This window comes from Polypterus senegalus, chromosome 18 (genome assembly GCF_016835505.1).
Source record: "Polypterus senegalus isolate Bchr_013 chromosome 18, ASM1683550v1, whole genome shotgun sequence".
NCBI lineage: Eukaryota > Metazoa > Chordata > Cladistia > Polypteriformes > Polypteridae > Polypterus > Polypterus senegalus.
The window spans coordinates 55,454,221-55,468,748 of NC_053171.1; the positions used below are offsets into that span (position 1 = coordinate 55,454,221).

The following is a 14,528-nucleotide window of genomic DNA, read 5'->3' on the forward strand; positions in this document are numbered from 1 at the left end:
TCAAGATACATCTGATCAGGTTTAACTTTTAATAATTCAAACTCAACCTACTATGTTTTAAAACACAATCCTTATTTTAACAAGTCTCCTGCACATACATCTAACCACAAAGAATTAATGTTAGGACATTCTTTCAACTCCCCAACGAATTCCAATATTTAAAGAAATCCTTTAAAATACCAGATGCATTTGTAATTTCAGGCCATTGAAAAATAAATAGGCCACCAAAAAATTAAGTTGCCATAACCAAACTTTCCAATCTTCTACTGGATTACAAATACATATTAAGATTAGGTTTTGAATCTGGCAGGAATTAACTTATACCTGCTTTGTTAGAACTAGTGAGGAACTCCAGTACAACATCCTCACTATATGCTTTGTTCCTATATCAGCCACTATGAATTACTGACAAAGCAAAAACCAGACTAATCAGTGCTCGGGAAATAGTAACAGTGCAGGAAATACTCTATAGCTGCAATGCTACTGCCCACTATATCCTTACCTGTTAACATTTCCCCCAACTAAAAGGACAGAATGTTAGAATAAATGGAATACATTCAGTAATGGAACCTTTAAAAGACATTTACTTAACCCCCAATGTGCCATTCATCATGATATTTTACATTATTTGTAAATTACTAAAACAAAAAAAAAAAAAACAACCCTAAGAAAACAAACTTCCACAATCTTCCTTTACCTGTTACAGCAGGAATTGTTTTTTTAAACATTTTAAAATTATATGGGCAGGTTTCTCAGTCTATGACAGTTTTCAAAAGAAAGCACCCTTAAATAATCAGTCCGTTTTGGATTATCAGATGTTTTGGAAGTCAGTTCCATCTTTCCACTACATATAACAAAATGAGAGGATACACTATGCTAAGATTGCCTTAGAAATACTTTACATTTGAGAAATTGTGAAATAAAGCATGCATGGGTGTGTCTCAACACCAAGGACAGTCGAGTTTACACCCCATACTGGCTGTTATCCTCTTCCTCAGCAGCTATGAGTTCTTTGATCTGGAAGATTTCCAACCTGTCTTTAATTCCGTTTCTTAAGTCTCCACTGTTTGTATTTCCAGAGGACTACTGTGATGGCAGCAAGCAACAGTGACACACTAATTCAGCTGAAGCACATGGGTCTTTTTTGGTAATTAAGAAGTGGCTCTCTCACCTGGTACTCTGACCTCTCTTTTTATTTTTTTTAAGCAGGCATTTAATTCTTCAAACAAGTGGAGCCACTGCAACATTTTAGGATATTTTAGCAACTCCCAGTAACTACTTTGTGGTTAAGTTTTTCCCTTTGCTTTCCAGATTGGGAGAGAAAGTCCTGGAATCTGAATAAGAAGTAGTGCTTTTTATCTTGTAGATATGTAAAGAAACATTAATGTCCAAAATTAAAAACAAAAATATTTTAGTAAATTGATGAAACCTGCATTGTAGTGTACAATTCTTAACTAATCACACTAAAGCATGTTAAAGAAAAACTTATCATTCATTTGCAATGGTTATGTTTGTCCAATTTAAAAAAAAAAAAAAAATAGCATGTGAGAGAGAAGGAGAGATTATTAGTGACATAAGCAACAATGCACTCCGATTACATAGATGAGCTTTAATTAAGGAAACAAAGCAGCAGTTCCTAGCATCAAAATGCTTTGTTTCATATTAAAATGTTCATAGCAATTTCATATTTGGGTACAGTACTTAGTGCTCAAAGTATTTACTAAAATTAGAATAAACCACTCTTCAGTTTGCACAAAATTAAAAGTTCACATTTAAAAGTCCATCACCACCACCCACCCTCCCCATACCACCCTCTGCCTGCTGTCTTAAACTGATACAAATTTCATTTCTTTCACCTTTGCTCAGCAGTGTTCAGTACAATCACACCATACCCCTTTATACAAGTTATATGGGCTCAAGTGCTTTTCTATATTAAAAACTTAAAACACAGCTCAACACATCAGCTGGAATATGAAAATGTCAGCCTTGCCAAACCTCACAAAAGGCACAAAAATTTAATTACATCCCCTTCATGTGTTAAGGTGAGCAGACTGCATGCGAGTGTTCTGAGGAACATTAGCAACCCAAACTCTGAAGGAAGAGGTTTTCCAAAAAAAAAAAATGAAAAAGGTTAAGCATCAGCTTTCTGACTCAGTAAAGACTTGTAAATGGTCAATGAAATAACGGAGCTCCTGATTCTAATTGCAAAGGATGGATCACTCTTTAAAATTTTGTTGTGTTAAAACTAATTTTACATTTTATCATACCCCAATAAAGGTTACATTCTCCTTTTTATGTAGCACCAATTCAAACATACCAGGTGGAACAAAATCAAAAGAAAAACAAAAAAAGCCTCCAAATCCAAAACAGATAAATCACTTTTTAACATTATCTCCATTGCAAGTACGGTTATGAAGATCCCAACTTAGTCTTTTGAAGAAGATAAAGTTCAAGAACTCAATTCAGCCACACTCAGAATGGAGATGTTTCTAATAAGAAGGTGACTGACTATTTTTTTTTTGGCTTTCATAGATAAAAATGTAAAAGGCCTTTTTGGAATCTTTTCTAGAACAAACCTGTTAATGATGCACAGAAAAAAATATATTTGTTCTACTATTATCCTTTAGAAGCACACTGTGCATGACGTTAACATCTACACTAAAAATATATACATACATAGTTAGTTCAACACAACAGATATCCAGTCAAAATTGGTACAATCCTAATTTTCAATCCAGCAGGAGAGAGCTCTCCACAGGGTATGGGGAGGTACTTGGTAAAAAGAGAAACGGGAAATTTCATAACAGTGGACACCATTGCCAAAACTGAAATTAGTAGGTAATTTCTGAAAACTGAAGAGTGCAGTGTATAGGAATTGACTGTAATATGGTGCAGGACATGTCTTACACAGTTGACCACAGCTTTCTACTTTGAAGAAATGCATCATTCTTGTTCAACAGAAGTCCATTCTACTATCAACAGGGAGACAGCACCAAATATTATTGGAAATGTTATTGTGTAAGGGGCAGATAAGCACACAAATTGTTTAATCTCCCAAAGACAAAAAATAAACTTGCACATCCGGGAGGAGAAATGATGCTTAATGTGTAACGGCTCACTTATAGCTGGTTCTGATTACTTCAAAGCCAACCTAAAAATGAATTAAGATGTGTCCGGTTAAATTGTGAGCAGACCTGGAATTGTGTGCTTCTGAAAATGTCATTAATTGCACATCTAAAAGTTAGGTTTGACAGGCCTAGGTTCCTTGATGTTTTGAAGCAGAGCAATTTATGCAATGATCTGTTAAAGAGGCTGGCTGCCTTCAGTCTCAGTGGAGCTGAACATCAAGCTGGTCCCCATATTTGCGTAAAAGTTTGCTGTGGTTATGATCAACAGACCACAGTGGGGGCAGGTGCTGTGGCTTCATTACAGTTAGAAAATGTTGCCGCCAACGCTTTTCCAGCTCCATTAGCCCAAGAAGCCCACCCTTGGCATTCATCTTGACTACCTTCAGGCCATGAGGAACATAGTTTTCATTGAAGATCCTGAAAGAAAGATGATAAACTTAAGTACAACAGAAAAGTGACACTTTCATTTTAATTATACTTTTAAAGTCTATGTTTTTATTTTCAGAAAAGATGAATCAAAAGAGTGACTCCATTAGCTGCATTTTAAATTGGAAGCGTTCTATAGGTACAGTAAATATGTTTAGTAAGAATACTTAATACGGGATACTAAAGAATGCATGTACTCCAATGCTCCAACTGCAAAAAACTTGCAAATTAAGCAAAATGTAGTCTGAATATCTAGAAAGTAACTAAGTTCAGAAAACACTACCAAATACTATAATAATACAGACTGTTAAAAGAAACAGAAAATCTCTGCAAACTCATGTAAAGCAGAGCCACTAAACCCAATTGGCATCAGGCAAACAATGAACAATGCATCCAAAACATCCCTAGATGTCACCTAGAAGACTGAAGAAATGGTTTCTGTGCCTTATTTAAGCTATCACTAGAAATCTAAAGCTGAGCTTTGTTCATTTTACTAGATAGTAACAAGTAGTACTTAGTCTATAGTCTTCTCAATAAAAGGCTTGCGAGATGGAAGAGAGAGAGCGGAAAGCAGCAAAGACCAATTCCAAAAGTACAAGGCATGCACCATAAGAATGAAGAAGTTGAATCTGTCAAACTTAAAGAAAAACAAATGAAGGTTACATAAGAGGAACTAAAACAATGGATTGTCAGCTAATCTTTTAAACTCTCTTCCTGGAGCATGTAGTTAGTTTAAAAAAAAACAACAAAAAAAACACACATTAAGAATTCTCTTAAGTGTACTCTTTCCAGTGGATTCTCAAGCATATAATATTAGATTAGACACCCTACCTTTTATCATTGCAGAACAGTTTAAATACCTAGGGGTAAACATCACAAGTAAACAAAGCTCTATAATCAACAAAATTTCGTCGTCTGCATGGAAAAAATTAAACAAGACTTGCATAGATGGTCAACCCTTCATCTCACACTAGCTGGAAGAATTAACACTGTTAAGATGAATATTTTTCCTAAGCTCCTTTTTTATTTCAAAACATCCCAATATACATTAATAAATCATTCTTTAAGCAATTAGATTCAACAATAACCTAATTTATTTGGAATTCAAAACATCCACGCATCAAAAGAGCGACCCTACAAAGACAAAAGGCAGAAGGCGGCATGGCTCTACCTAACTTCCAGTTTTATTACTGGGCAAATATACAGCCGATAAGAACCTGGACACAAATAGAAGAACATACACAGGCATGGACCGCAATAGAAGTAAAATCCTGCAGTACTTCTTTGTATTCCCTGCTCTGCTCCAATAAACACACGTTATCGGCAATACACTAATAACCCAATTGTGCTCCACTCACTTAGAATCTGGAACCAATGTAGAAAGCATTTTAAGACGGAGAAGCTTCTATCTGTGGCACCCTGCAAGAGAACCACCTCTTTCAACCTTCACAAACATATGCAGTTTTAATATCTGGAAAAATTAGGAATTAACTTGCTTAGAGATCTTTATATAGACAACGTCTTTGCATCCTATGAACAATTACATTCCAAATTTAACATTCCAGCTACACATTTCTTTCACTATCTTCAAATCAGGAACTTTGTTAAACAGAACCTTCCAGATTTTCCTCATCTTGCACCCTCATCCACGCTGGAAAAATATTGCTCAATTTTAAGGAATTAGACTCCATCTCTACAATATATAAAATCATTTTACAATCCCTTCCTTTCAAAGATCCAAGAGGACACTGGGAAAAAGACCTCTCAATTAATATATCAGAAAAGGAGTGGAAAGTAGCAATGCAGAGAATTCACTCGAGCTCCATATGCACAAAGCATACAATTATACAACTCAAAATTATATATCGAGCACATCTGTCTCGACTAAAACTCTCCAAAATGTTTCCAGGGCATGATCCAACCTGCGAACGTTGCAACCAAGCCCCAGCCTCACTGGGTCACATGTTCTGGGCCTGCACCAAATTAACATTATTCTGGACAAAAATTTTTAATTACCTCTCAGACAGCCTTGGACTCTCAATCCCTCCTAACCCATTAACAGCTGTGTTTGGGGTTCTTCCAGAGGGAAGTGGAGAAGGACAAACAAATTGTGATTGCATCCACTACACTCTTGGCACGCAGACTTATTCTGATAAACTGGAAGAACCCAAACTCTCCTCTTTTAAGTCAGTGGGAAACTGATGTGTTATACTATTTGAAATTGGAAAAAATCAAATACTCAGTTAGAGGATCCGTACAGACTTTTTTCAAAACATGGCAGGATCTAATCAGTAATATTTTAAAATAAGTTTATAAAGCACAGAGAATTTATTAATTTAGGTATGTTTACAAGCCTTAAATTTTACACCGTTTGGCTTGCTCTCTCTTTCAGGGGTGGGGATCGATCTGTTCTTAACATAATTCTTTTTTTTGTAAAAACTTGATTGCTATGTATGGATTGTAATAAAATTAAAAAAAAAAAAATTCTCCCCTCAGAGCAGTGCAGATACACTGTAACATGTCATCAGGAAGTGTAATTAAAAGTAGCACCGTCAACACTTCCAAATATTAATGTTAATATTTCAGGAACATTCACTTGCCGATTCTTATGACCCTAAGATTGAATGAATGGTCTCTTCTCACTATTAGCAGTACAACAGTTCTAATGTGTTAGTGGAAGGCAATGCTGCAATTGCAAAACACTTCTCAGTAAGCAGATGTCTAGTCTATGAGGACTATGCTTTTCAAAAGTCAAATTTCATTTGCACTAGTACCAGTCATAGTCTTATATGGTTGTACAGTATATGAGGGAAGGGGAGAAAACCGAAGTGGTATGGTTCCAGCATTACATTAAATTTCCGTACCATGAGTAAATGGCACTTTATAAATATCTCATATTCATTAGTGAGATCTCAATAGGTCAGTTTTCAATGAAACATATGCATTTCACCTTGCTTGATTCAACAAGGTGAACCCTTGATGCAACCTGAAACCACACCCCAGACACTTTGAACATATAGCATATATTATTATAAACAAGCTAGAACCAACACTTCTTATAAACAACTTGTGAAGAAACACAAAGCAGCGAGATTGTATGCTGAAGCAGGGAGGATGTGTTAAGACATATGGCTGACAGAGCTGTCAGTTACTTGTTTCAGTACCAATGTCCAAAAGCTGGTATCAACACCAAAGTCAAAATTTTTGTGTAGATCCAATACTATGTCTATGTGGCGTATGCTTACTGTCACCGTTTTCTTTTCCCTATAGGCATGCTAGTTTCTAAAACACATCTCAGTATTAGTTTACAAGCCTGCTATGTCAGCAAGCACTTTTGTGCTGGGTAAGGCTCTATAATGCAGCAGATGCCCCCGGGATAATGTTCAACTTATCAAAACTCTGAAAACTAGGTATGTTTATAAAAATACAAATCCATGGGTAGTTTGAGGCACACACAAAAAAAAGCATACCATTCTTTGGGGTGAGTTGTGTTATAGAGAAGGGTTTTTATTGTCCCAATCTGAAGTCTTCCTCCTAACAAAAACTTCCAATCCCACCTCCTACCCAATCAAGCTCTCAACATTCCAGGTACTTTTGATGTTATTTAAACAATCACATCACCTTGACAGATTTCTGAAATGTGCAAACTTTGTTATTCATTGCTTTTATTTATTTAATTTATAAATTTTTATTAATAAAAAGACAGCAAGTGGCTAGTTAAACTCAAAACTAATATTTTTTAGGTATGTACAATATGCACAGTTTAAACGCTCTTATATTACATATACAGTGTGCAGGTGTGAAAAAGAACGTGTATTGATTAACAGGAAGAGAAAGTAGCATCATTTACTAGTAAGAGTGAGAAGTCGTCAGCACTTACCAATTTTTAATTAATTTCTTTTAAAGAAAGTTTGAAAAGGAGTGTACATGTGCACAACAGGCAGAGGAGGAGGACATATTGATAAAAGCCATGAACCTAAGCGTCCATATTCATTTTCTGTCTCAGACTTACTATAAGACTCACTGCACAAAGTTACAATATATCCCAATGTTGAGAGATATATTATATATATATATATATATTATATACCACCAAATATATTATATATATATATATATATATATATATATATATATTATATATATATATTATATATATATTTTATATATATATATATATTATATATATATTTTATATATATATATATATATATTATATATTATATATATATATATATTATATATTATATATATATATTATATATTATATATATATATTATATATTATATATATATATATATTTGGTGGTATATAATATATATATATATATATATATATATATATTTGGTGGTGGTTGGTGATATTAACTTCCTGTTTGTGGCACATTAGTATATGTGAGGGGGGAAACTTTTTCAAGATGGGTGGTGACCATGGTGGCCATTTGGAAGTCGGCCATTTTGGATCCAACTTTTGTTTTTTCAATAGGAAGAGGGTCACGTGACATTAAACTTATTGGGGATTTCACAAGAAAAACAATGGTGTGCTTGGTTTTAACGTAACTTTATTCTTTCATGAGTTATTTACAAGTTTCTGACCACTTATAAAATGTGTTCAGTGTGCTGCCCATTGTGTTGGATTGTCAATGCAACCCTCTTCTCCCACTCTTCACACACTGATAGCAACATCGCAGGAGAAATGCTACCACAGGCTTCCAGATTTTGTTCAGTGATGAGGCAAACTTTTATGTGAATGGTGAAGTTAACAAACAAAACCACCGCTATTGGTCTGACACTAACCCACATTGGATAGATTCCTCCAAGACTGTTGGAACATAAAAAATTGATGGTATGGTGTGGTATATGGGGTAAAAAGATAGTGGGGCCATTCTTCATCAATGGAAACCTCAAGGCCACTGGATATGCAAAATTGCTACATGATGATGTGTTTCCCTCTTTATGCACTGAAGCTGGCACGTTCCCCGAGTTTTTCCAGCAAGATGGTGCACCACCACATTATGGGTGTCAGGTCCGAGCATTCCTAGATGAACAGTTTCCTGAAAGTGGATTGGTCAGGGGCCAGTTGAATGGCCCCCAAGGTCTCCCGATCTGACCCCCTTAGACTTTTATCTTTGGGGTCATCTGAAGGCAATTGTCTATGCTGTGAAGATACGAGATGTGCAGCACCTGAAACTACAGATACTGGAAGCCTGTGCTAGCATTTCTCCTGCGGTGTTGCTATCAGTGTGTGAAGAGTGGGAGAAGAGGGTTGCATTGACAATCCAACACAATGGGCAGCACACTGAACACATTTTATAAGTGGTCAGAAACTTGTAAATAACTCATGAAAGAATAGTTACGTTAAAACCAAGCACACCATTGTTTTTCTTGTGAAATTCCCAATAAGTTTAATGTGTCACATGACCCTCTTCCTATTGAAAAAACAAAAGTTGGATCCAAATGGCCGACTTCCAAATGGCCACCACCCATCTTGAAAAGTTTCCCCCCTCACATATACTAATGTGCCACAAACAGGAAGTTAATATCACCAACCATTCCCATTTTATTAAGGTGTATCTATATCTATATATATATCTCTATCTCTCTATATCTCTATATATATCTATATAAAAAAGCTGTATATTACGTCTTGTCAGTATATTTCTTTAAAGCAGCAGATCTAAAGCCATGAAAACGGAAGGCCCTGACTTGTTAAATAGTTGCTTTTTTAAAGTGAAGTTTGTGAATGTCCTTGTTAATGAAAGGCTGTACTGGTCTGCCCATTTGGCAATCAGTAAGAAAAAGCATAACTTACTTGGGGAGGATGTCAAACATTAAAACTTTCCACAGGGATTGGGGATATGCATAGGTCCTTTACTTCTTTGTAAGATTTCATCTTTGGTGTAGGTACCCTTTAAAGCTACATTCACATTCTGCTTCATGTAAGACCAAAGCATCAACTTTTATATTTTCATTTCAGTAGTGTTGGCACAATTTTATCAAGAATGTTCTGCAATTTAAGAGGTTAACAACGTCATCTATGCATACAAGGCTCTCTTTAAATAAACAGTGCAGGCTGGAAACAGCATGGCCTAATTAAGCCCAGTTGATCTACATATATCACAAAATATACTGAATGTGGAGTCCAAATGAACACATTAATTTATTTTTTAATTTTATTTTAATCCATCACACAAAAGCTCTGCATGTAGCAGGTCAAAATGCTTTTGAATTAAATGTTGGTTTACTTCAAACATAACTGGACAATTTTTAGTCCAGCCTTTATGGGAGTGTGCTGTGCCACCTCTCCATAATCTAATAAGCCTACGTACCTGGTCTGTCTGTCTGTCTGTCTGTCTGTCTCATTAAAAAGCCATACTGTATATGTAAAAATATGTTGTTTGAGTTACACTAAGCGACTGCTTCATGAAAATGCAGGGCATGTGCGGTTGCTACACTTTTCCAGCAAGCAGCATTTGAAAATGAGGAGCATACCTAAAGTGGTAAAATGTGTATTTCTAGAGATGCTGCAATCAGGTTAAGCAGGATACCACTCAGGTTTTTCATGGTACTTGATTGGCCGATTCAGATTAATTTATCCCTTTAAAAATAAATTTTACACTAAGCTCCCGTTATATCCAGATGCATAAAACTCTTCTGTCCTATATTAAAGTGTATTTTTATAAATAAAACTATAGGCCACAGGTGTTAACTGCTCATTTTTAATTAACAAAATGAAATTATGTAGGCTTATTGTTCAGTGACCATGAAAAAATGAAAAAACATTCCTTAATACATAATAAAATATGTGCACAAAAATATGTACATTGCATAGTAGACAAAATGGTTCTCTTTAATTACAAGCTGTCATATTGCTATTTTGTTTCTATAATGTACCTAACTAAAGCTCTCTATCTATATACCCATATCATATATAGAGATCTCTCTCTCTCTCTCTCTCTCTAGGCAACTAAACTGCTTAAATGTAAATATGCACTTACAAGTTTTAATCCTTTTGAATCATCAATTATAATACAGAAAGGAGTGCCAGACAGGAGTGCGTGATATGTATCATATATGATAATACCTTAATTGTCATTTTAACTATGTGTAGGCTGAAATCATCAAGTATGCCGCAAGTTTAAATTTTCCCCAAATTGGGAAAATTTGCAAAAACAATATCTGTGCATCCCTGCCTCAAGCTACCCTTCTGGATGGGCTTTCAGCACTTGTAACATGTAACTGTGCTGCACTGGAACCAGATGCTGTAGACAGACTGGTATTTCAGTCACACAACTTGAAGTTTAAGAAGAATTTTAAAACGGTTTTGTTTCGGATATCGTTGTGCAATATTTGGACAGAACTTTAAGTTAGTAATTGGTTTTAAGATTTGATTTTTTTTTTGTTTTTTACCTTTGTGGAATATGACAGAACTTTACAAATGCTACAGTTATTTTACTGTGCAGCAGTTGACAGAACTTTAGATTGTTACATTTTTGCTCTTGCTTGTATGGTGCACAATCAATCTTACAGCAGAGTAAGATATGTTCATCCAGACTATAATGCTAATGCCCTGTAGTTTAATTATAATTCATATTTTATTTCCGTTTGATTCATGTCTTGTTAGCATTAAGAGTAAGTGTCTGTTTAAAATGCTATTACTATAATAGATGTGTTGGTCTTAAGTTCAAGTTTTGTGTAATTCCAATAGGCCACTTTGAAATGGTTTACTCATACTGGTACTGTTTAGTCTCAGTACTACTTTCTACTGTCTGATCTAAAGAGAACATGCCGAAGAGGTGAGCGTAAATGGATAAAAATTAAGCTGATTACCCACTATAAGATATTGCAGGTTAAAATAACAGAAAATAACATAGTCCATCTTGAGCGGCGGAGTTATTTCTCTAGAATTATAAACAACAATGTAGGACATTGTGTCAGTGAATCAAGAGGGTTTGGGTCATCAGATGCTATTGATAAATACAGCTGTGTGTCGTCAGCATAGCTGTGGTAGCTCATGTTATGCCTTGAGAAAATCTGAGCTAATGGAAGCATGGAGATCACAAAGAGCAGCAGACCCAGGATAGAGCCTTGTGGAACACCATATAGAATATCATGGGTCTTTGAAGTATAATTACCACAACTAACAACGAATTTTCTACCTGACAGGTAGGACTTAAACCAATTTAAGACACTCCCAGAGAGGCCCACCCATTGGCTAAGGTGATTTCTAAGAATATTGTGGTGAATGGTATCAAATGCAGCACTCAGATCTAGAAAGATAACGGATAAACGGTCTCTGTCTGCATTTACCCACAAATCATTGACTACTTTACCGAGTGCAGTTACTGTACTGTGATTTGTTCTGAAACCCGACTGAAACTTATCAAGAATAGCAGGTTTATTGAGGTGGTCATTTAGCTGCATAATGACTGCCTTCTCTATGATTTTACTTAAGAAAAGCAGATTAGAAATCGATCTAAAATTTTCAAAAGCAGAGGAGTCAAGATTATTTTTCTTCAGCAGGGGTTTAACTACAGCAGCCTTAAGACAGTCTGGGAAGACCCCCAATTCTAATGATGGGATTACTATATCTAGAATACTATCAATAAGCAAGCCAGATACTTCTTTGAAAAAGCTTGTTGGTATTGGGTCAAGGACGCAGGTGGATGGTCTCAGTTGAGAAATTATTTTGTATAAATCAGGTAAATCTATCCTGGTGAAAGAATTTAATTTGTTTATAATGGAGTACCAGGGTTTAAGAGGATCAGTGTTGGGGAGATTTGGATTGCCAAATACTAAAAATTGTGGGGACCTGAAACAAGTATAACTGATGGCCAAACACACAAATTCAACTTTGGATCTTTGCCTTTTGAGTTGATGAAATTCAAGATGAAAAAACAGACCAAAAATTCAATCAATAAAAACGAACCTCAACCTTCACTGCATGGCTTTTACCTACATATAATTAGCAAGCAATCAGCAATAGTACCTGGTTTCCAGTCCAGCTGCTTCTTGCACCTTCTCAGCAGTCACTTCCTTGATCCCAAAGAAATCTTGTATTAGCTTCAGGAGCTCCACTTTCCGACTTTCAGGTAGGCTTTCTGCATTTAGCAGTGCTCGTGCCGCGGAACGTACCTGCCTCCTATCACCATCCTCAAGCAGACGTACTCCATCCTCGCATCCCAAAGGTGCATTATACTCTTCAGCAAGCTGTTGTTTTAGTAGGGTGTCGTAATAGTTTGATGTGGCATGACAAGATGTGCACAGAAGTAAGACATCATGAGAGTTATGGTCCTTCATTTCAACTGGAAAATGACGACGATACTCATGAGGAACAATATTTTTCCTGAAACAAAAAGTAGAGACTTTCAAAGTAAACTAATATTAACTTTCAGACCCCAGTCAAGAGTCATAAACAGAAAATACATTTTTCTCTAAAACTTTACTATATTTTATTACAATGACTCACCGAGGTTGCCTATGTAGCACACATGTTTAATTGGGGGGGGTTAATTGAGTGGTTTTGGAAATGGTGGCACACACAAGCCATATTTATTTCTTATACATATACATGTATAACATTTTTTGCATCTCTTCTAACCTTTAAAAGCAGCTAAAAGGGCAAGCTTTGCATCTGCCCTTGAGTTTTGTGACTGGAAACTGAATATGAAACTATAGAAACTGTGCAGGAAATATTTAAAACAATATTTACCATATGGTTTAAAATAAATAGAAAAAAGCAACTTAAAATAAATCTTAGTATTTCTACATAGCAAAGTGGAACACACAGGTCAAGATCAGCATCAGACTCATTTGAAATTCTTCGACTTAGGGACATTAGGTCTTATCCTGTTAAAGTTGAACTTAACCCTAACAGTACCTGCACATTAATTCATATACTGTAAATGCATCTTTCAGCAAAATATGCATAATTTCTATGCTAAAATTTCCTTAACATCTGTGTTTTAGAGTAATTGGCGGTTGTCGAAAGGTGTAAAATATTTGGCCATTTTGGTACACTTGAAAGCGACAACCGAACAATTCAGCTGCAGCCATCAACTCACTTGCAGATGCATAGGTGAAGGGCTTAAGCATTTCACTCTTCTAGTGCTCCTGTGTAGTATAATTATCTCCTGTACCATCATCAGTCCACACCTTGAACCTGTCCCAGTCATTCAATTCACAAGACACAATGTTCCTCCGGATATCAAGAGTGAGCCTGATATAGCCGTGCAATATGTAACAAAGAAAATGGAAAAGGTAGGTGCCATCTCCGGGCATGGAAACCACTCGGTAAGTGACAGTTCTTTGATCGATGGTGATCACCTCGATAGATATGTCAATGGGGGTTACGGTTGGAATGATAAAGAAAATGGGTACCTGAACAATGTAGAGCAAGTCTAAAATACCTAAACAATAAGTATAATCGTAATAAACGAACAATAAAACAGCGGAGAAGCCGTGGATTAAATAAAAAGGCTGCAGTTATCAGCAGGAGACTTGAATCCGTATGGCAAGGGAAGGGAATGTAAAGACCGGAGCTAAGGACTGCCTTATATAAGCAGGCAGCTCTCAACGTGGGAGGCGTTGGGATGGGGGACCCAACGCCACCTCACACAGTGACCGAGCTGCAGGCTATGGACGTATATATGTACGCAAGTAGGATTCAGTTAGCGTTGGGAACTCGCGTACCAAATTTCTTGAAGATGGCCCCATAAGTAACAAAGACTGTTGAAAAGTTCAATATGACAGCTGACAGTGGCGTCATACCACCGGAATAAGAACATACATCGGTTTTGGTTAGCGCGGGGAAGCAACCTACCAAATTTCGTGAAGTTGGGGTCAGCCTTCTACCTACACGGGAAGTTGGAAAATTGGTGACGTTGGAAAGTTCAATATGGCGGCTGACAGTGGCGTCATACCATCGAAATAAGAACATACATTGGTTTCGGTTTGCGCAGGGAAGCCGCCTAC

At 36.2% G+C, this 14,528-nt stretch overlaps 1 protein-coding gene across 3 annotated transcripts in view; it reads right to left on the reverse strand.

Annotated features, from left to right (window-relative positions):
* Positions 1-1,594: 1,594 nt before the first annotated feature.
* exd2 (exonuclease 3'-5' domain containing 2) overlaps positions 1,595-14,528 on the reverse strand; it is a 70,799-nt gene continuing 57,865 nt past the window's right edge. For 2 of the 3 annotated variants that reach the window (XM_039741235.1, XM_039741236.1), the window contains exons 8-9: positions 12,544-12,900; positions 1,595-3,545 (exon numbers count right to left, since the gene is read on the reverse strand). In XM_039741235.1, the coding sequence (XP_039597169.1) occupies positions 3,329-3,545; positions 12,544-12,900 (574 nt within the window). In that variant the 3' untranslated portion in view covers positions 1,595-3,328. The remainder of the gene's footprint in view (positions 3,546-12,543; positions 12,901-14,528) is intronic. The other variant, XM_039741237.1, reaches the window with a different exon arrangement.